At 38.3% G+C, this 22,934-nt stretch overlaps 3 protein-coding genes and 1 pseudogene across 3 annotated transcripts; 3 read left to right on the top strand and 1 right to left on the bottom strand.

Moving 5' to 3' along the window:
• Positions 1 to 2,403, top strand: LOC148294098 (uncharacterized; annotated as a pseudogene).
• Positions 2,404 to 7,706: 5,303 nt separating this feature from the next.
• Positions 7,707 to 8,768, bottom strand: LOC148294097 (uncharacterized). The gene is made up of 2 exons (XM_088255588.1): positions 7,940 to 8,768; positions 7,707 to 7,844 (listed from the first exon to the last, which is right to left on the bottom strand). Exons 1-2 carry the CDS (start codon positions 8,700 to 8,702, stop codon positions 7,828 to 7,830), a joined length of 780 nt encoding a protein of 259 aa, XP_088111714.1. The 5' UTR covers positions 8,703 to 8,768; the 3' UTR covers positions 7,707 to 7,827.
• Positions 8,769 to 15,400: 6,632 nt separating this feature from the next.
• LOC110762848 (uncharacterized) lies at positions 15,401 to 17,206 on the top strand. Its single transcript, XM_021965550.2, has 3 exons — positions 15,401 to 15,607; positions 15,766 to 15,906; positions 17,054 to 17,206. Exons 1-3 carry the CDS (start codon positions 15,410 to 15,412, stop codon positions 17,204 to 17,206), a joined length of 492 nt encoding a protein of 163 aa, XP_021821242.2. The 5' UTR covers positions 15,401 to 15,409.
• A 4,411-nt stretch (positions 17,207 to 21,617) lies between these two features.
• Positions 21,618 to 22,736, top strand: LOC110762904 (uncharacterized). The gene is made up of 3 exons (XM_021965625.2): positions 21,618 to 21,824; positions 21,959 to 22,099; positions 22,584 to 22,736. The coding sequence occupies exons 1-3, from the start codon at positions 21,627 to 21,629 to the stop codon at positions 22,734 to 22,736; spliced, it is 492 nt and encodes a 163-aa protein (XP_021821317.2). The 5' UTR covers positions 21,618 to 21,626.
• The last annotated feature ends 198 nt before the right edge of the window (positions 22,737 to 22,934 follow it).

The raw sequence follows: 22,934 nt of genomic DNA, 5'->3' as shown, positions 1-22,934 counted from the left end.
ATGTCCTCATCGTTACGTGTTGATCCGTTACTTAACCAAAACTCCAGATTTACAGTTAACATCATAAGGTTTGTAAGTATACAAAGTTTTGTTAAAAACCATTGAGAATTGAGGAAGTTATGATCAGTTAAATTAGTAAACTGTTTTGATAAAGCTAAACTGAGCAGTTTATGTTTCGATCTGTCCTCCCTTTACGTGTTGATCCGTTATGTACCCAAAACTCCAGATTTACAGTTAACATCGTAAGGTTTGTAAGTATACAAAGTTTTGTTCAAAACGGTTGAGAATTGAGTGAGATATTATTTGAAACTATGAACTTCTTTCGAGTTTTCCGACGAGTTTGGGCGGAAAAGTTTTGAGCAATTTGATTTTAGAAACAACTTTGATGCTAAAAACTCTTTCTAAATGTACATATAAAGTTTATAATCATGTTAGACATATATAGAAGCATTGAAGCAGATTAAAACAAAGTAAAACAGCAAAATTTTCATAGAACCGCCGGAAACTGGAAAATTGTTACCGGATTTCATAAAACTTGTTTTAGCTCTAACTTTCTTGTTCCTTAACATTTTTAGGTGATTCAAAAGCCTAAACTTAAGGGTTTTCTTGTAGATTGTGATGGTATAATTATTTGAAGCTAAAACAGAAAATGTAACACGAAAATGAATACTTTACAGAAGTGACGTTTTTTTTAATAGAGAATAAGGCGTTCTTTCATGTTTGATCCATTCTTAAGGAAAAAGACTTTAGGTAGGTGTTCATATACTTACACTAGATGTTTATGAAGTGGTGATGAGAAGGTTGGAAGCTTGGATTCGAATTTGAGCTTCCTTAGTGCAAAAATGGAAGTTGTTGAGGGAGGTGACTTTAGCTAAAACTTTTCTCTCAAATGAACTTTGTTTATGTATGATGTCTTTCCTTGAGTTGTAGTCTGTAATGAGATGAACACCAGCTGCCCTTTTATAGGCTAAGAACTAGTTGGAAATGAACTTCAGTTTCTCTCAAAGTTACTTGGTTACTATGTATGGTTAAAGGCCAAGTGGGGTGTTTAAATCTTTACAATTGAGTGTTTGAGATATTATGAACGAGAAACATGTTTTTAGAACATTTAGAAGCACAAAGATATGTTATATGTGTAGAGAAGCAAAATACGTATAAGGGCATTTTCGTAATTTCACCTAACTCCCGGAAACAAATATGTAAGAAATAAAATTCTACATTCCAAAATAGATGAGCAATAGGTTTTATGAACATTTAGAGTATTAAAATATTATTTTCTAGAATAGTGAAATAATTCCCTGCATAGGGGTATTTTGGTCATTTTTGTTTAAAATTGCAAATCTATCCAATATATAGAAATGATTTTCTACTTTCAAAAAATGACATGAAAAATATATTAAGTGAACATACATAGCACATAAACATGTTAATGATAGAGATAACTCTTTTTCACTCATTATTAGGGCGTTGCCAAAACACTTTAAAACAAGAGTGGTGATTTCCCCACTCCAATTTTGTCCACTTACACTCCATTTTATGACTGAAAAAGGAGTGTAAGTGGTCAAAATGGGAGTGGGGAAATCATTACCCTAAAAACAAAACAAAAGTTAAAATCGTAATTTGAATCCCAAAATTCTTTTTGCACCTTAAATTAATTAGAACATCATATTCTACAGTAGTTTTAGGTATAGGGTTATTACAAAGACCCCATTTAAGATCACATTCTTCGAAATTTCCTCTTAATATGTTTTCTAGAAATTAAAAATGTTTTGTTTAAGATGATAGATTTTTTAATGTAAGTTTCTTTCATTTGTGCAGGATTAGAGGTGGAAATTTGGCTAATGGTGCTATTGCAAACCTTGTTGATGTACTTGGTTTTTGCGCAGCCTATATGTTCCGGGCCACCCTATGAATGTTTCTGTGGACATTTCCATCCCCTACATGTCAACTGCCAAGCTTCATGTAAGCAAAGCTTTCCCGCTCCAATCCAACACCCATTTCCCCATGCACCTCTGTAGGCGAGTCCTTACTTAGTTGTTTGCATGCTCAACTTGACAAGCGAGTCATAGAACACCATACTCGACATTGACCAATCAAACAACTAAGTAAGGACTCGACAATACTCCCTCTCAAGTTGGTGCTAAGATGTTTCGCATGCCCAAACTTGACAACCGAGTCACAAAACACCATACCCTCATCATTTAAGCTAACCATTACGAGCTTCATAATTTTGTTTATTTTTGTGTGAAATTGCAGGATGAGTTAGAGATAACTTCAAGACTGTTAGGACGGATAGGACGTTACTTTGGAACAATTGTCATTTTGAGAAATAAAACAACTGAGGAGATAATAGCTGAAGGTCGACAATCATTCTTTTCTTCTCGTCCCATTGCCAAACTCTGAGGCCCGTTTGGTGGGCTGGACTGGACTGATTAGGATTGGGCTTGGAGTATTGGACTGGTTTGGCTTGTATTGGATTAGACTTTAATAAGTTGTTTGGCACATTAAATTGGACTAGACTGCATTGGACTAAAGTCTAGTCCGTTGTTTGGTACAAATATGGACTGGACTGCATTGGACTTCAAACAAAATTTATTTTAATGTTTATTCACAGGCCCATTGGTGACCGCCTCAAGCTCTCTCAGAGTGTACCATCTCCTGGAAAAAGAAAAACCAGGAAAAAGCAAATAAATAAATTTGCTCTGCCTAATCTTCAAGTTTGAACATAATTAACAATGCTTTTGTACACATTGCTACCAGAGTAGAACGACAAAATATTTTGCCTAGTAGGAGAAAGAAAGACCAGCACAGAGAGAGAGAGAGAGAGAGAGAGAGAGAGGAAACACTTCAATAAAAGCAATGCAGAAGTGAAGATGCACATACAAAAACTGCATATATATGGATCATGTTCCACACATGTGTTTCTGCTTAAACATAAATAAATAACTACCCCATTTCCTTTCTTCAACATAATAAGCATTTCAGAATTGAACCCAGAACCACAAATCATAAAAGGGGTCTATCTTGTTGGTTTTAAAACATTTTTAAGAAGTTCATTTGAATATTAAACATGCATTTAATCAAATTAATCGCAGCGGAAGAATATGGTGGTTGTTTAAATTCAAAAACAAAACTTCTTCCAAGTATCTTAAGCCATGAACATTGATATGTTTTTCATAAATGAAAATTCAAGAGAAAGGATAAGATCTAATTACCCTTGAAGCAATTATATGAACCAAGTTGTGTTTTGGTCTTCTCTTGATGATTTTCCTTTGTTGATCTCCTCTTGATCTTTCTCCTCCTTGTGAGCCACAAAAGTATATGGCCTCTAAGTCTCCACACCAATGAAACCTTGAGATGAGAAGAGGTATCTTGAGAATACAAGGATGCTAGTACAAGATTCTCAAGATTGGTTTCAATCTAAACCCCTTTGAAAGAAGATTGTGTTTCACTCTTGAAAAACTCACAACTATCTCTCTTTGATCTCCCAAACCTCTTTGGTTGATGTTGGATTGTGTTTGTGTGTCAAATGAGCTTATGGAAACAATTCCCATACACATGCACTTAACCATTTTCGGCCAAACCCCATTGGGCTTCCAAAATTGGGCCTTATGACACTTAAACCATAATATTTAGGTGTCTTAAGCCCTTGGGCTTGATACCCAACCATTTGGGCTTCCCTCTAACTATTATCGAGGCCCAAATACATTTTTACACGTAGTAAATCATCCACATCAAATCAATCAAATTGATTTCCTCATTCTCATTTGTATTACTCAAAGTTAACCATTTAAGGTGTGCGATCCATTAGGTTCTAATTTAGCAAGGCAGTGGGAAAACATTAGAACTCTTTCTAACCAACTGGAATTAAAACCCCTTTTTAATTCTTCCTTTATTTTGGATTGATCACAATCAGTCCTAGGACTTCCACAAGCCAAGAGTGACATCTAGCAATATATCATGGCTACCCAAGCTAATTAGAATAGATGAAGAACCTATTCAGTTGGAATTGCAATGCAATACGGTCCTTCTCTTATACAATGTTTCCAATCATATTGTTAGGGTACGGATTGATAATGTCAAACCCCTAATATGATTAAACTCATATGATTCAATAGAACACAATTAAAAACCACTTTCTAAATCATGTTCAAGTACTTCGGCCGAAGATTCACTGAATCATATCTTGAAACATTCTCCTTTCTTTATCAAGGTAGAGATTCCTTATTGTACATTCACATGCCTCTATGATGAATTAAGAGATCCCAATAACACATAAGGAAAATCTTTTACGACTTGCCTTTGTGAGCTATCAAAGATCAATAACGCATCACAAGACAACCATGATGCCTCAGGTCTAAGGACTAATTTGCATTATTGCAACTATGAGTTCTCGTTTGACATATAGATAAATACTCCATACGAGAACTCCGGTTGATCGCGTTCAGTGTACTCATTCACTAATGAGCACCCACATACTTGTATTAGTGTCAACTACACAAATGGTTTGAGACCAACCATCCTCATCATTGAGCATACATAGTATGTGCCAATCTTGACGGTTTATCAATGCCCATTTGATAACCTTATGATTAGGAACATTTTGGGATACTACAGTTAGAGATTAAAGGTCTCCCGAATCTAAACTTCTTTAGATTACTTTATCTCTTATTTAGTACACCCTGGACTTTTGTTTCTTTACACGACATAAAAGATAACAAAATAATATTGCCCTTTATTTATCATATACGAAATGTATTCTAAGGAGATTACATCAAATGTATTGGCTCTTAGGGCACATTTCTAACAATCTCCCACTTGCACTAGAGCCATTTAGCCATGTATCTAATACCCATTTTCTCTGTATGTCTATCCAGTTGTGACTGTGACATAGGCTTAGTGAGTGGATCTGCTACGTTGTCTGCTGATGCAACCTTTAGGATGCACACATCACCATTCGAAATGAGTTCTCGAATCTTGTGGAATTTTCTTTCAATGTGTTTGGATCTCTGATGAGACCTTGGTTCCTTGGCTTGAGCTATCGCCCCATTATTGTCACAGTACAAAGGCACTGGTGACATTATGGTTGGAACCACATTTAGTTCGGTAATGAACTTTTTCATCCAAACAGCTTCCTTTGCCGCTTCTGAGGCAGCAATGTACTCAGCTTCAGTGGTGGAGTCAGCCGTAACACTTTGTTTACAGCTTCTCCAACTAACAGCGCCTCCATTCAGAATGAAGACATACCCAGATGTGGATTTACGATCATCAACATCAGATGCGAAATCAGAATCGGTAAACGCTTCCACTTGTAACTCTGATGTTCCTCCATAAATAAGGAACATATCCTTAGTTCTTCGTAAGTATTTAAGGATACACTTAACGGCTCCCCAATGATCTAATCCTGGGTTTGACTGATATCTACTTGTTATACTAACAGCATAACTGATATCCGGTCTTGTACAAACCATGGCATACATGAGACTCCCTATTGCTGATGCATAAGGGATTTTACTCATCTGCTGTATATCTTCAGGAGTTTTCGGACACATGTTCTTAGAAAGGTGAAGTCCATGTCTAACTGGAAGTAACCCTTTCTTAGATTGTTCCATATGAAATCTCTTTAGCACCTTATCTATATACAATGATTGAGATAATCCAATTATTCTCTGAGATCTATCACGATAAATCTTTATACCAAGTATATAAGATGCCTCCCCTAAATCTTTCATTGCGAATGATTTAGTGAGCCACAGCTTCACTGAAGATAGCATTCCTATATCGTTTCCAATAATCAGTATGTCATCTACATACAACACTAGGAATACTACCGAACTCCCACTGACCTTTTTGTACACACATTGGTTATCCATGTTTTGCATGAAGTCAAACGATTTGACAACTTCATCAAAGCGGATGTTCCAACTCCTAGAAGCTTGCTTCAACCCATAAATGGATTTATGTAGCTTGCATACCTTATGCTTATCAGCTGTAGAAATGAAGCCTTCAGGTTGATCCATGTATAGTTCTTCCTGAAGGTGGCCATTAAGAAAAGCCGTCTTCACATCCATTTGCCAAATCTCATAATCATGGTATGCAGCTATTGCAAGCAAAATCCGAATAGACTTTGTCATAGCAACAGGAGAGAAGGTTTCTTCATAGTCAATCCCTTCTCTCTGCTTGTAGCCCTTTGCTACTAGCCTTGCCTTGTAGGTTTCTATTTTCCCATCTGAGCCTATCTTCCTCTTAAAGATCCATTTATTTCCTATTGGTACAATACCAGAAGGCGGATCAACTAGAGTCCAGACTTGGTTGGTATACATAGAATCCATTTCGGATTTCATGGCTCCAAGCCATTTCTGTGAGTCAATGTCTGACATTGCCTCATTGTAGTTCGAAGGGTCTTCAATATCCTTACAATCACTTAGGAGATTTAACTCTCCTTCGTTTTCATGAAGGAAACCGTAATACCTCTCAGGCATTCTTCTAACCCTACTTGAACTACGCGGAGTTTGTGTCATATCAGTTTGTGGATCTGGGATTGCATTCAGTTCAGTGTTGATTTCTAGCTCTTTGGACAATTCCTTGAGTTCTATCTCATGTCCCCCTTTCCCATCAAGAGCGTATTCTCTTTCCAGGAAGGTAGCTGACCTTGCGACGAACACCTTTTGCTCGTCGATGTGATAGAAGTAATATCCCATAGTTTCCTTGGGATACCCGATAAATCTACACTTCACTGACCTTGCATCTAGTTTATCCACATCTTGTCTTTTGACATATGCTGGACAACCCCAAATCTTGATATAACCAAGACTTGGTTTCTTCCCAAACCACATTTCGTATGGAGTTTGTGGAACAGATTTGGAAGGCACTCTATTTAACAAATGAATTGCTGTTTCAAGTGCATATCCCCAAAAGGATATAGGTAAATCAGTATAGCTCATCATGGAACGAACCATATCCATTAAGGTTCGATTTCTCCTTTCAGAAACCCCATTATGTTGTGGAGTCCCTGGTGGAGTCCATTGTGATAAGATGCCATGTTCCTTGAGGTAATCAAGAAACTCTGTGCTTAAGTATTCACCTCCTCGATCAGATCTAAGGATTTTAATACTCTTGCCTGTTTGGTTTTCAACTTCATTTCTGAATTCCTGAAACTTTTCAAAAGATTCAGACTTATGCTTCATTAAGTATAAGTACCCGAACCGTGAATGATCATCAGTAAAGGTAATGAAGTATGAATAACCTCCCCTTGCGTTTGTAGACAAAGGTCCACAAACATCTGTGTGGATTAACCCCAACAACTCTGTAACTCTTTCTCCTTTTCCTGTAAAAGGAGACTTGGTCATTTTACCTTGTAGACAAGATTCACAAGTAGGCATAGGAGCAGGGTCTAAAGATCCAAGGCATCCATCTTTTGCCATCCGGTGAATCCTATCTTGGCCAATGTGTCCAAGTTTGAGGTGCCACAATTTAGTTGAGTTATCCACTTCTCTAGGCCTTTTAGGTCTAGGTGCATCTTTATCTATACAGTTAATACTACCATTCATTTCTAAATGAAAAAGACCATCAATCAAATTTGCATAAGCAATAATTCGATTATTATGTGAAATAGAACAAAGTAGTTTGTCAAACAAAACAAAAAATCCGTCTCTTAAAAGCATAGAGACAGATATTAAGTTCTTTACACAACCAGAATTGAAATAACAATTATTCAAATTCAGGGTCTCCCCGGAAGGTAGATTGAGACGATAGGTGCCTACAGCTTTGGCAGCTACCTTAGTGCCATTACCCACAGTTAGCACCATTTCTCCTTTTCCGAGTCTTCTACTTCCTACTAGTCCCTGCACACAATTGCAAATATGTTGACTAGCTCCTGAATCAACTATCCAGGTAGAAGTATTAACTGTAAAAACTTATTCAAGAACAAGAGTGTTACCTTCCGAAGGCTTGTTCTTTAAGCTTGTGAGGTAATCCTTGCAATTTCTCTTCCAATGTCCATCCTTTCCACAGTGAAAGCAAGTTCCTTTCGGTTCCTTGCCTTTCTTTGTTATTTTTCTTTCCTTGGGTTTTAGAAAACCTTTCTTCTTCTTTCCCTTATCCTTACCTTTCGGTTTGGATTTGGAAGAGGAGGAAGAACTCTTTTCAAACACCGCAACTGTCCCTTTCAGCCCTTTATCCTTTGAGATATTCTTTTCAGCTACTATAGCCATATTGAGTAGCTCAGATAAAGAACTTTCCATCTTTCCCATATTATAGTTCATAACAAATTGGGAAAAATCTGATGAGAGGGACGAAAGAAAAAAATCTTGTTGAACTTCAGCATTAAATGGACAATCCAATTTTTCTAATTTCTCAAGTAATGATATTATCTTGAGACCATGCTGATTAACCGGAGTCCCTCTTGTCATCTTTGTGTTGACAAGTTCACATATTGTATTGAATCGCAAGCTACGAGTAGCTTCACCATAAAGCTCATTAAGGTGAAGCAATATGGAAGCACAATCTTCCATATCTTCATGTTGTTTTAGTAGCTCATCATTCATGGATGCTAGTAAGTAACATTTACCTCTACTATCATCCTTGACATGCTTCTCATAAGCAGTTATTTCTTCCTGAGTAGCTTCTTCGTCAGGAGCAATATGTGGTGGGGCTTGTGTCAACACATAATCAATCTCATCCATTTTAAGGACAAGTTTCATTTTGCGAAGCCAACCCGGATAGTTCGTGCCATCAAGGATGTAATTGTTAAGTATCGATGAGATTGGGTTTTTGACGGCCATTTGAAAAATTCTGCAACAACGTAAACAAATTTTAGTTTAGATTAATCTTCTACCAAAAACTTAGGGTCTTTAAGTCATGATGGTAGCTCCCACTATTTTTGGCAAATTTCATATCCCTCTTGAAATCCGAGAGTTTCCGTTGAAACTCTTAGTGGGGATGAGAGTCTCATTTTCATATAGTTTTCCTCAACCTAACAGTTTGTTGGATTGCTATCTTACTAATGAGAGGATACTCTTATCCAATCACATCATTCATGTGAATACCCATCACTATGGCCTCTAGAGAACTAGACCTCAACCTAACAGTTTGTTGGTTTCGTTGTCTTAGTTAAGTTATTCCCACCATGCTTGTGGGTATAGGGTTTCAAGCATGACCTCAACCTAACGATTTGTTGGCCACACTCGTTATCTATCCGCACTACATCAAGTATGTGTAATAGGCTTCCCTTGGATGGTTACAAGTACTGGATGTTGCCTCACTGAGGTACAACAAAGTGTAAATGTGCCACCCAATAAGAGACTACCACGGTGGAAGGCCACAAAATAGCATTCAAAATGCCATTTCGCTTATCAACTTAATATTGCTTTGAGGGTAGTTGAATTGGTCTCATTTTAATCCAATTTTAATCCTGTTAAAATTACCTATCTAATCTCATTAAATGGTTCCCAATGCAACATATTAGTAGCACATAATACTCCCACTAAATATTTTAGAAACCATTTGCTTAAGATAGCGAGAATACATGGTGCTACTAATTGGTTAATTATTGTCATTACCGAACATTCAAATTGCATTGGGCTTATAGGATGATTATGGACTTTCTTGTTGATCCAACACGAGCCACCATGTTGGATCATGGTCTTGGAAGGTGATTCATTTTAATTACGCGCGCATAAAAATAAATTAGGCATGAAAGCCATTTCAATATTACATAGCCAAATAAATTAGGCATGAAAGCCATTTCAATATTACATAGCCAATCAAAAATGAATACATATCCAATAAGCGGCCAATCACATAGCTCAATTGTTTGGTCTAAGTCCATAACCATCCTTTAATTATTTAAACGCTTTAAACAATTAAACTAGCAATGTAAATACATGCTCTTGGGTTGCATACATATGTGGGTTTAATTCAAGTGGTAACCATATTCAAAATAAATTTACCATGGAGTGAAAACGTTTTACTACAATAGCAAAAGTAATTGTGTAAATCTTTTGGACATAGTTACACTTATCATATATAGTAATTAGTTCCAAAACCATTCAACAATTAATAATGAATCCAAAGTTGATCCACTAGGGAGTGGGGTTAAAGCATACATTTGTATAATACAAAGTGGTGATCATGATTATTCCAACAAGGTGAATAATCATGAATGTGACTAAGTAGGCCAACCACACTCACCAAAGTAATCAAAAATAATTTTAGTGTGGTAGGAAAATAATTAGTGATATGAATAAATTGATCAACTTTTGCATTTTATATCAAATCACCAACATTTATACCTAGAAAGCCCCACACACTCACCAAAGTAATCTTATTAATTTTAGTGGTGGGTAAAAGTTTATTAAGTGGAAACATTTTTTGAAAAACTTTTAATTTTATAATAAAACACCATCATCATCTTTTGACCTATTTTGGTGGAAAATTCCACTAAACACAATCATCAAAATTAGCCACCTAACTTATGGATCAAAAAGATCCCATAACAAGAACATCAAGAACACCAAGAACATGCATATGAACTTATATGAATGTTCATGCTATTTCCGGAAAAATCCATATTCCATTTTAACCATCTCATGCTCTTAATATCATATATTTCATGAAGTTAAAATCATGGGGGTTTTAATGCAACTATGCTCTAATGTTCATACATACATACATGCATTCAAAGAGAGCATCAATCATCAAAACACAAATCCGGAAATTCAAAATCCCAAACAACCCCTTTCACTCCATTTGATTTTTATTCAATCAAATCAAAATAAATCAAGTATAACTATTATACTTTTAAATGAATTCACAACCCACATATGCATCTCTAAACCCTAGAAACATATCAAGTTCATGACCTATGGCTCTGATACCAATTGTTGGTTTTAAAACATTTTTAAGAAGTTCATTTGAATATTAAACATGCATTTAATCAAATTAATCGCAGCGGAAGAATATGGTGGTTGTTTAAATTCAAAAACAAAACTTCTTCCAAGTATCTTAAGCCATGAACATTGATATGTTTTTCATAAATGAAAATTCAAGAGAAAGGATAAGATCTAATTACCCTTGAAGCAATTATATGAACCAAGTTGTGTTTTGGTCTTCTCTTGATGATTTTCCTTTGTTGATCTCCTCTTGATCTTTCTCCTCCTTGTGAGCCACAAAAGTATATGGCCTCTAAGTCTCCACACCAATGAAACCTTGAGATGAGAAGAGGTATCTTGAGAATACAAGGATGCTAGTACAAGATTCTCAAGATTGGTTTCAATCTAAACCCCTTTGAAAGAAGATTGTGTTTCACTCTTGAAAAACTCACAACTATCTCTCTTTGATCTCCCAAACCTCTTTGGTTGATGTTGGATTGTGTTTGTGTGTCAAATGAGCTTATGGAAACAATTCCCATACACATGCACTTAACCATTTTCGGCCAAACCCCATTGGGCTTCCAAAATTGGGCCTTATGACACTTAAACCATAATATTTAGGTGTCTTAAGCCCTTGGGCTTGATACCCAACCATTTGGGCTTCCCTCTAACTATTATCGAGGCCCAAATACATTTTTACACGTAGTAAATCATCCACATCAAATCAATCAAATTGATTTCCTCATTCTCATTTGTATTACTCAAAGTTAACCATTTAAGGTGTGCGATCCATTAGGTTCTAATTTAGCAAGGCAGTGGGAAAACATTAGAACTCTTTCTAACCAACTGGAATTAAAACCCCTTTTTAATTCTTCCTTTATTTTGGATTGATCACAATCAGTCCTAGGACTTCCACAAGCCAAGAGTGACATCTAGCAATATATCATGGCTACCCAAGCTAATTAGAATAGATGAAGAACCTATTCAGTTGGAATTGCAATGCAATACGGTCCTTCTCTTATACAATGTTTCCAATCATATTGTTAGGGTACGGATTGATAATGTCAAACCCCTAATATGATTAAACTCATATGATTCAATAGAACACAATTAAAAACCACTTTCTAAATCATGTTCAAGTACTTCGGCCGAAGATTCACTGAATCATATCTTGAAACATTCTCCTTTCTTTATCAAGGTAGAGATTCCTTATTGTACATTCACATGCCTCTATGATGAATTAAGAGATCCCAATAACACATAAGGAAAATCTTTTACGACTTGCCTTTGTGAGCTATCAAAGATCAATAACGCATCACAAGACAACCATGATGCCTCAGGTCTAAGGACTAATTTGCATTATTGCAACTATGAGTTCTCGTTTGACATATAGATAAATACTCCATACGAGAACTCCGGTTGATCGCGTTCAGTGTACTCATTCACTAATGAGCACCCACATACTTGTATTAGTGTCAACTACACAAATGGTTTGAGACCAACCATCCTCATCATTGAGCATACATAGTATGTGCCAATCTTGACGGTTTATCAATGCCCATTTGATAACCTTATGATTAGGAACATTTTGGGATACTACAGTTAGAGATTAAAGGTCTCCCGAATCTAAACTTCTTTAGATTACTTTATCTCTTATTTAGTACACCCTGGACTTTTGTTTCTTTACACGACATAAAAGATAACAAAATAATATTGCCCTTTATTTATCATATACGAAATGTATTCTAAGGAGATTACATCAAATGTATTGGCTCTTAGGGCACATTTCTAACATATCTAATGCCAAGTTCAGCAAAGAAGCCTAAGCCATTAAACTTAACAAATAAAAGAAAAAGAAAAGAAATGAAAAAAAGAATTTGTAAAACTGAAAAGATGGAGAAAAAATAACGTACTGATCCTGAAGATTGAGCAAGGACCCTAAAAAACCCACACCCCAAAACCCCAAATCAAAGACCCTAGAAAACCCCATATCAATGACCCTAGAAAACCCCAAATCAAAACCTAAAAAGATAATGCAGAATATTTGCATAATGAACAAAAAAATCAAGTTAGATTTGAGTGGATTCGAATTAGTTCAACCCGAGTTGTACCCCGAACTTTCTTTTTTGGTTACAGAGCATGGCGAAGCCAAAGACAAACAAAAGAAGAAACTAACAAATCACAGCTCCATCTTGGGCCCTTCCTAACTCATCATCGAGAAAAATGCTTAAGATGGAGTTAGAAGTAGACTCATAGAGGTGAAGACCCAAAGATAAACCATCCCCTTGTTTTGCTCCCTGTACACATGGCATACATTGCATCTCCAGTACAGATGACAACGGGCAGGTCAGGAGCCGAGTATGGCGATACAGGGCCGGCCCTGGGAGATTGAAGGCCCAGGGTAAAACTCTAAGAGTGTGCCCTTTATTCATAAATTAATTTTTTTTAATCAAATAATTAATATTTATTCAAAGATCCTCGTAGGTTTTGAGCAATCTCTTCTTCCTCTTTCTTTCTTTGTCTTTTGAGATTTCCAAAAAGTTGTTTGTTAAGAAACATTTTTGAAATTTTATCATAAACACACAAGCAATCAATCAACAACACTTAAAGTAACAAAACTAATTAAATGAAGACAAAGAACAATAAAACCTGTATTTTAGATGTTGCTGTATGTCGATGGGTGCTGTTGATTCTGTGAGAGAAGAATCAGTGAGTTTCAACTTCTCAAAATGGCTTTGTTTTCCAACTTAGTCTTGGTTTCGGAGAGAGAGAGAATCACCACACACAAAAAAAATTTCTTTCAATTTCAAGAGTTTGCTCCATCTACTTCTTGGAAAACAATTAATGTAGACTACCGAGTCAGTTTTCATAGAGAACCTGAAAAGAAAAAAGATCTGTTGGCATACCAATACGCATGCTTCTCTCTTTTGTTTTTTCAGTCTTCATGCATGGCTTGGGGTGAGGATAACTAAGAATTCCTATGCCTGCCACTCCAATGCCATACCTATTACTTTTAGTTATTTTATTTTTCTATGAGCACTTTTAATTTTGTTTTGCATATATATATATATATATATATTTCTGTCTGATATCATATACATATGTATATAAGCTAATATAATTTTTTTTGGTGCCCTTCTCTCAATCGTCAGCCCCGGGTGGTGGCCCTAGTTGCCCTGGCCATGGGCCGGCCCTGTGGTGATACCATCCCCGTTCCCGCTTCCCAATATGAATATTCGGAGAATCCTTGTCGCTATCTTCATCGGGGGATGGTATCCCTAACTTGGCCCAACTCATTTTCTAAAAATTTTAAAAAATATATCCATATTATACCACTTAAATTTCACCTTAAACTATCATTCAACTCATCAATTATAGCCAATTGAACTATAAATTTTGACCCAACTACTCAAAATCATCCCAATTTAATTTGACAAGACTAATAAAATCATATTATAATAAATAAATAAAATAGGGTTGATTTTTAGTTTTGTATCCTGAACTCTCACCCTTAAGGCATGTTTGCCCCTGCACTCTTAATTTTAACAATCATGTACATTAATCTTTTAATTTTTTGTAATTTGGTTCCGGCGTTAATTTCACAGTTAAAATTTTTGTTAATTGCCTACGTGGTAGGCTTGGGTCCCACCTATTTCATTCTTTAGATCTTTGTTGAAGGGTATTTTTAGGGCATTGATGTCTTCCGCAAGTATTGTTGTTAAAAACCTATGACACATTTTCTGCAAGTTTGGGCAGGAAGACACCAATTGTTCGAAAATACCCTTCAATTACCACATCGAAAGAAGTGAATAGGTAGGACTTAGGCCTGTCACGTAGGCAATTAATGAAAATTTTGATGTTGAAGTTAACGCTAGAATTAAATTGCAAAAAATTGAAAAGTTCAGTCTCAATAATATTTCCAGTCCCAAGATTAGCAGAAAACCCACATATCCATGTTCCACTAGAGTCCCTTAGCAGACCAACATCAATTACAATGGAGGACTCCAGTGGATTTGAATGACTTCTCCTGTAGGCTTAATATTAATAGCATTATTAATCTCAAACTACTCGCTAGCAGACTGCAGAATCGTGTGTGTGATGAGGATATGGCGGAGGCTCATAACCAGGTTTAAAAATGGAATTGCATCTCCATTTCCAACAATGCCACAGAGAAGCAGTGAACAATGCTGCAGAATAGTGTGCTAAACCATAGTCTCAGGGAGTTCACAAAACAATGTTGAGTTATGGGCCATGATAGTCCAGGGGCCCATCATTTGGCAGCAATATGCACTTTACGTTGCGATGTTGATTTTATAATGGTCGAAGCAATGCCAGTTCTTTCTTTTAGATTATTATTATTTTATCATCCATTATTTATGAATAGTATTTTGGGTATGCATCACGTGGCTTTTTATATGTCTAAGTTGACATAATCAACCGTAAGGCAGTTTTCACTTTAATGCCAGTCTACCCTGCCCGGCTGATTCTTTCAGTTTTGGATCCGAGAGAAGGTTCGGTAGGTGGGTGGGAAAGCAAATATGGAGATGAGGAAGGTGAACAAGTCTCTGGAGCTGACCCAGGACGAGTCAGAGGCCGTCTCGCAACTCGTCATTCCAGCTACCCGATACGGCGAGTCGAGCTTCTACGAGGCTTTCGCTCTTCGAGGCATCCTACTGGATCGAGTCGAACCTGGAGTACTCGTCGTCTGTTCTTTCAAGGTCCCTCCCCGTCTTGCGGTGGGTCTTCTCGAAATTAATCACTTGAGCTCTGAATTCTTACACTTTTTTTTTCTTCTTTTTTATTTTTTGTAGGTTAGGTTTAATTAACGTGGCTATTGAAAATATTTTGTTTAATATGAGAGAGTTTTAACTTTAAGTTTTTAAATTGTTCGCAGGATAGAAGTGGAAATTTGGCTAATGGCGCAATTGCAAACCTTGTTGATATAGTTGGTGCTGCCGTAGCTTATGTTCCAGGCCAAGCTTTGAATGTTTCTGTGGACATTTCCATCTCCTACATTTCAACAGCCAAACTTCATGTAAGTAAAGCTTTCCACTCTAGTCCCCATTTCTCTTTGATACATGTCTGGTTTAAATTGATTAGAAATAATTCCTTTTGTTTTTTTCCTTTTTACTTGCAAAATTTGGTTGCCAATAAAACGATTGGGAGATGCACCAGTTCTGTGTGCACTTTACTCATACGGCTGTTAGATTTCTTTATATGCGTGTTCATGATCTTTCACACAATCTAAAATACGAAAAGACATACATGGGAAAAATTAATAATTGTGTTGTCAGACACATTTATCGTGAGAAAAATTGCGTTGCCGACTGCTTAGCTAAGTCAAGTTACAATGTAGAGCTGGGAGTTCATCTCTTTGATAATGCCCCTGAGTGGGTGAGATCAACTCTTGCAGATGATAGTGCTGGGGTTCACAGAACCCGCCTAGTTTGTATTGATTTGTTTTAGTTGTTGTTCCTGGGGCTTGGCCCCCCTATCTCACCAAAAAAAAAAAAAATACGAAAAGACATACATGACCCCATCTCTCTTGAGTACATGACCTCTGAACTCATTCAACTGTAGCAACAACAATCCCAGCAACGTGTTAGACGAGAGCAGGGTCTTAAGCTTATATAGGGCTAGATCAAGTCGTCTCTACTCATCACCGAGGGCCGACTTGACTAATCTTCCAAGCCCACCAAAACGGTTCACGCAAAAAAGGAAATAAATAGGACCCCTTAATAGGCTTCAAAACCTTTCCTTATTCCATAAGATTTTATGCCTCAAGGTATAACATAATTTAAACTCTTATCAAAACCTGATATAACTTAGTATCTGGTGCACCGATCTAACCAAGAAAACATAACAACGGCAACACACTCAAATGGGTAGGACGAAAGTGTGTGTGGTTGTTTGCTTGACCTTATTCGAACCCCAGAATTTCTCCTAATTCTAACCCATTTCTCCGACCACTAGTTATTTAAGCTAACCCCAGCAGGCTTCATAGTTTTGTATTTCATTTGGGCTATTATTTTGTGTTTCTAGTTGTGGGATTTACCATAATTACTTGTCACGTGTGCGTGGTGTATCCATTACGTGCATATGATCTTCGTATCGTTCTAATTTTATCAGATATCCGAGAAGAAACTTATAACATATGATTATCTTTTAATGCCAAATTGCAGGATGAGCTAGAGATAACTTCAAGAATGTTAGGACGAGAAGGAGGTCGTTCTGGAACAATAGTCATTTTGAGAAATAAAACAACTAGGGAAATTATAGCTGAAGGTCGACATTCATTGTTTCGTTCACATGTTGGTCCCATTCCCAAACTGTGAGTTTGTTTTGTCTTTCTGCAATTTTTTTTATTATTATGATTAAAAGCATGGCCAAGTTTTTGGGCTTTAGAAGGATAGAGACCAAGTTATTGGCACAAATTCTTCTTTATTGTACTATTCGTATTTGGTCTTTTTGTGACTTGATGCTGAATGTTGTAATCTTTTTTTTTTTTTTTTTTTTTATCAAATAGAAATTTTATTAGATAAACTTCAACGGTACAATTAAAGGCATCAGCAAAATATCTAAAATACCAATCCCTTGAGGGCAACAAATTAACATGCTAAAAGAAAAACTAATGCGGACAAAAGCCGCACTAAAACTACTAGTCCACACCATCACAATTAGCCATAAGCCCAAACAAAGCCCACAAACCCAACATAACCAAATCCCTAAATCAACCCATGAACCTAAACGAACCCTACCACCACCACCACCTGAAGAAGCGTCGTTGCGACCACACCCACCACCGCATCCGTAACAGATCTGGGAAAAATATGATTTTCAGCGATCTACCTGCACATAAGAGCAAATAAATAAACGAAAACAACAACTTTGCCAAAGAACAATTGGGTGATTTGCAGCAACCTCCGTTAAAGATGATATATAATTAAATTTAAAGAACATGGACGTTAGGGGGCGGGTTTTAGGAGTAGGATTTGATTGAGAACATAGACTAAAAGGGGTGATGGGGAATTTTAATCTAACCATAGCTCAGAAGAAACCACCATAAGGGGCTTTTTATTCAAAACGCCCCAGTGGACTTATTCACTAACCTAAAAGGAAAAGACGAGAAGAGATGAGGGGGAGGAGGGGCTGTGACGCTTCTTCCTCCTCCCCCTATATGGAATTTTCCTTTAGGACTCACAGAGGGAGAAAGTGGCTAGGGTGTTTGCGCTAAAACTAGACAGGTAGTATGTAGGCCAATTTAAAGATGAGGTGGATGTTGAGGGTGAGGACCCTCAGTATGTAAGAGCAATCGGTAAATAAATGGACATGCATACAGAAGACAAATGTACGTGGTTCACCCGAATAATGGGCTACGTCCACAGAGAAGTATGTTCTTATTATGATAATGTGTGTATACATTGTACATAGGGTTAGACCCGAGGGGAAGAGGAAGAATACCGAAGGCCGAAGGCAGATGCCGAAGGCTGATGGCCGAAGGCAGATGCCGAAGGCTGATGGCCGACGGCTGAGGATCTGGCCGATGGCCGATGATTTGTGGGCTTGTAAATGGGCTCATGGGTAAGCCCATGAGGCCCTAGTAGCCTGCCCAACCTCTTTCTTCCTCCCTCTCCTTTGAAGGAGAGGGGTCTTCTTTTATAGGGAAGGGAGAGTCCTCTTCTCTTGTGTTTTGTCGATGTGGGACTCCCTTCCCTTTGCTTGGATTAGCTTGGAAATGCTTGGAAATGCTTGGCCAGATATTGTACAAACAGGAGTCCCCCAAGTTCCCGATTAAGGAGGTACTTCTTGATTGGGGACTTGTAGTCATTAATGCACTGGCCAAGTAATGCTTCAGCTCATTCTTCAGCAGGCTGATGGCCGAAGGCTGATGGCGCCGTCAGGGAGAAGTGTCTCCTGGAAGGTGCCGTTCGGCATGGCTTTGAGAAAAGGCGCTGGAGAAGTGTCTCCTAGAAGTGCCGTTCGGCATGGCTTTGAGAAAAGGCGCTGGAGAAGTGTCTCCTAGAAGGTGCCGTTCGGCATGGCTGAAGGCTGATGCTGATGGCCGAAGGCTGAAGCTGATGGCCGAAGCTGATGGCCGAGGCTGATGGCCGAAGCTGATGGCCGAGGCTGATGGCCGAAGGCTGAAGCTGATGGCCGAAGCTGATGGCCGAAGGCTGAAGCTAATGGCACCGAAGGCTGATGGCTGATGCCGAATCATTGGGGGGATGTGAAGACATCGCACGCGCCGAATGATGCAAGGGTGCTGAAGGCCGAAGGCAGATGCCGAATCATTGGGGGGATGTGAAGACATCGCACACGCCGAATGATGCAAGGGTGCCGAAGGCCGAAGGCAGATGCCGAATCATTGGGGGGATGTGAAGACATCGCACGCGCCGAATGATGCAAGTGTGCCGAAGGCCGAAGGCAGATGCCGAATCATTGGGGGGATGTGAAGACATCGCACACGCCGAATGATGCAAGGGTGCCGAAGGTCGAAGGCAGATGCCGAATCATTGGGGGGATGTGAAGACATCGCACGCGCCGAATGATGCAAGGGTGCCGAAGGCCAAAGGCAGATGCCGAATCATTGGGGGGATGTGAAGACATCGCACGTGCCGAATGATGATGGGTGCCGAAGGCCAAAGGCAGATGCCGAATCATTGGGGGGATATGAAGACATCGCACGCGCCGAATGATGATGGGTGCCGAAGGCCAAAGGCAGATGGTAGGAGGTTCCGAGGGCATGGCTCAAAAGGGTGCCGAGAGCACTCGTGAAGGAGAACGACATAGCGTTTTGTGTCGTTTCCCACAGACGGCGCCAATCTGTTTGCGCTAAAACTAGACAGATAGTATGTAGGCCAACTTAAAGATGAGGTGGATGTTGAGGGTGAGGACCCTCAGTATGTAAGAGCAATCAGTAAATAAATGGACATGCATACAGAAGACAAATGTACGTGGTTCACCCGAATAATGGGCTACGTCCACAGAGAAGTATGTTCTCATTATGATAATGTGTGTATACATTGTACATAGGGTTAGACCTGAGGGGAAGAGGAAGAATACCGAAGGCCGAAGGCTGATGGCCGAAGGCTGAGGATCTGGCCGATGGCCGATGATTTGTGGGCTTGTAAATGGGCTCATGGGTAAGCCCATGAGGCCCTAGTAGCCTGCCCAACCTCTTTCTTCATCCATCTCCTTTGAAGGAGAGGGGTCTTCTTTTATAGGGAAGGGAGAGTCCCCTTCTCTTGTGTTTTGTCGATGTGGGACTCCCTTCCCTTTGCTTGGATTAGCTTGGAAATGCTTGGAAATGCTTGGCCAGATATTGTACAAACAGGAGTTAACAATACCATTCCCATTTTCCCTTGAAATCTCCCCCCATTAGGGTCGGGAACCTGACCCGATGAGGATTTCTGCCATCCCTAATCTCCAGTCAGGTTCAATAAAACCTCACAATCTTCAATCAAGCAAAGGAAAGGGTGAGACTGCTTACAAGTAATCAAATAAACAACATACACGGAATCACCTTTGATATAAAGGGACCTAATGCACTTAGCCCAAGTCATGTACGACCCTCTAAAGAGACTCCATAACTCAGTCTCAATAATATTTCCAGTCCCAAGATTAGCAGAAAACCCACATATCCATGTTCAACTAGAGTCCCTTAGCAGACCAACATCAATTACAATGGAGGACTCCAGTGGATTTGAATGACTTCTCCTGTAGGCTTAATATTAATAGCATTATTAATCTCAAACTACTCACTAGCAGACTGCAGAATCGTGTGTGTGATGAGGATATGGCTGAGGCTCATAACCAGGTTTTAAAATGGAATTGCATCTCCATTTCCAACAATGCCACAGAGAAGCAGTGAACAATGCTGCAGAAGAGTGTGCCCCACCATAGTCTCAGGGAGTTCACAAAACAATGTTGAGTTATGGGCCATGATAGTCCAGGGGCCCATCATTTGGCAGCAATATGCTCTTTACATTGCGATGTTGATTTTATAATGGTCGAAGCAATGCCAGTCCCAGTTCTTTCTTTATTATTATTTTAGAGATTTTCTATTTAAACCCCGCAGTTCTTTTTGTTCACTCTAATACTTAAATGATTAAGCTGTAAATTTTATTATTGTGTAAAAAGACAAAAAAGGTCATCCAACTTAATAATTAACCCTAGTACATCTATACACACACCCCACACACCCCAACTTCCTGTTTACAAACTCACTCACTCACTCTCTCTCTCCCTCTCTCTCTCAACAATACCTAAGTGTTGGAATTCCAGTTATAGTTCTTGAAGAGAGGTAAAGTTGTTCTCTTTCTCTAGAAAGTATTAAATATCGGGTTTGGGGTTCCATTTGTTTGTGTTTTTTTCTACTGGGAACAAAGAAAATTGTGGAGTTTAAATAGAAAATCTCTTTTATTTCTTATTTTTTCAGTTTGGGGTGTATTTAAGGGTAGTTTGGGAAGATAGTGGGGTTTTCTTAGAAATTGTGAAAATTTAAATTAAAAGATGGGGTGAACTTAGAATATGGGGTGAACTAAGAGAAGTGTGGGGTTTAAATAGAAAATCTCATATTTTATTATCCATTATATATGAATATTATTTTGGGTATGCATCACGCGGCTTTTTATATGTCTAAGTTGAAATTGTCAACGGTAAGGCACTTTTCACTTTAATGCCAGTCTACCCTTTAAGGCCGATTCTCAGTTTTGGATCCGAGCGAAGGTTCGGTAGGTGGGTGGGAAAGCAAATATGGAGATGAGGAAGGTGAATAAGTCTCTGGAGCTGACCCAGGACGAGTCAGAGGCCGTCTCGCAACTCGTCATTCCAGCTACCCGATACGGCGAGTCGAGCTTCTACGATGCTTTCGCTCTTCGAGGCATCCGACTGGATCGAGTCGAACCCGGAGTACTCGTCGTCTGTTCTTTCAAGGTCCCTCCCCGCCTCACCGTGAGTCTTCTCGAAATTAATCGCTTGAGCTACAAACCCTTACACTTTTTTTCTTCTTCTTTTTCCTTAATTAACGTGGCTATTGAAAAGGTTTTGTTTAATATAAGAGAGTTTTAAATGTAAATTGTTCGCAGGATAGAAGTGGAAATTTGGCTAACGGTGCAATTGCAAACCTTGTTGATATAGTTGGTGCTGCCTTAGCTTATGTTCCAGGCCTCTCTATGAATGTTTCTGTGGACATTTCCATCTCCTACATGTCAACAGCCAAACTTCATGTAAGTAAAGCTTTCCACTCCAGTCCCCATTTCTCTTTGATACATGTCTGGTTTAAATTGATTAGAAATAATTCCTTTAGTTTTTTTTTCCTTTTTACTTGCAAAATTTGGTTGCAAATAAAACGATTGGGAGAGGCACCAGTTCTTGTGTGCACTTTGCGTATACAGCAACACACTCAAATGGGTAGGACGAGAGTGTGTGTGGTCGTATGCTTGACCTGATTCGAACCCTAGAATTTCTCCTAATTCTAACCCATTTCTCCAACCACTCTAGTTATTTAAGCTAACCCCAGCAGGCTTCATAATTTTGTATTTCATTTTGGCTATCATTTTGTGTTTCTAGTTGTGGGATTTACCATAATTACTTGTCACGTGTGTGTGGTGTATCCATCATGTTCATATCATCTTTGTATCGTTCTAATTTTATCAGATATCCGAGAAGGGACTTTTAACATATGATTATGTTTTTAATGTCAAATTGCAGGACGAGCTAGAGATAACTTCAAGAATGTTAGGACGAGTAGGAGGTTGTTCTGGAACAATAGTCATTTTAAGAAATAAAACAACTGGGGAAATTATAGCTGAAGGTCGACATTCATTGTTTCGTTCACATGTTGGTCCCATTCCCAAACTGTGAGTTTGTTTCTTTCTGCAATAAATTGTAGGGTTTAGAAGGACAGAGACCAGGTTGTTGGCCCAGATTCTTCTTTATTATACTATTCGTATTTGGCCTTTTTGTGGCCCAGATTCTTCTTTATTATACTATTCGTATTTGGCCTTTTTGTGACTTGATGCTAAATTTTGTAATCTTTAATTCAAAGAAAATGTTATTTGT

This window comes from Prunus avium, chromosome 6, assembly GCF_965620075.1.
Source record: "Prunus avium chromosome 6, drPruAviu1.hap1.1, whole genome shotgun sequence".
Lineage (NCBI taxonomy): Eukaryota > Viridiplantae > Streptophyta > Magnoliopsida > Rosales > Rosaceae > Prunus > Prunus avium.
Note: the sequence above shows the minus strand (reverse complement) of the source record. Positions and strands in the feature narration are given on the sequence as shown.

Bases quoted from the DNA above. Each gene is read 5' to 3' on its own strand.
- LOC148294097 (XM_088255588.1), bottom strand. From the start codon at position 8,702: ATGAAACTTGTCCTTAAAATGGATGAGATTGATTATGTGTTGACACAA.
- LOC110762848 (XM_021965550.2), top strand. From the start codon at position 15,410: ATGGAGATGAGGAAGGTGAACAAGTCTCTGGAGCTGACCCAGGACGAG. The intron at 15,608-15,765 runs GTGGGTCTTCTC...AATTGTTCGCAG, and splicing joins AGGTCCCTCCCCGTCTTGCG to GATAGAAGTGGAAATTTGGC. The intron at 15,907-17,053 runs GTAAGTAAAGCT...GCCAAATTGCAG, and splicing joins TTTCAACAGCCAAACTTCAT to GATGAGCTAGAGATAACTTC.
- LOC110762904 (XM_021965625.2), top strand. From the start codon at position 21,627: ATGGAGATGAGGAAGGTGAATAAGTCTCTGGAGCTGACCCAGGACGAG. The intron at 21,825-21,958 runs GTGAGTCTTCTC...AATTGTTCGCAG, and splicing joins AGGTCCCTCCCCGCCTCACC to GATAGAAGTGGAAATTTGGC. The intron at 22,100-22,583 runs GTAAGTAAAGCT...GTCAAATTGCAG, and splicing joins TGTCAACAGCCAAACTTCAT to GACGAGCTAGAGATAACTTC.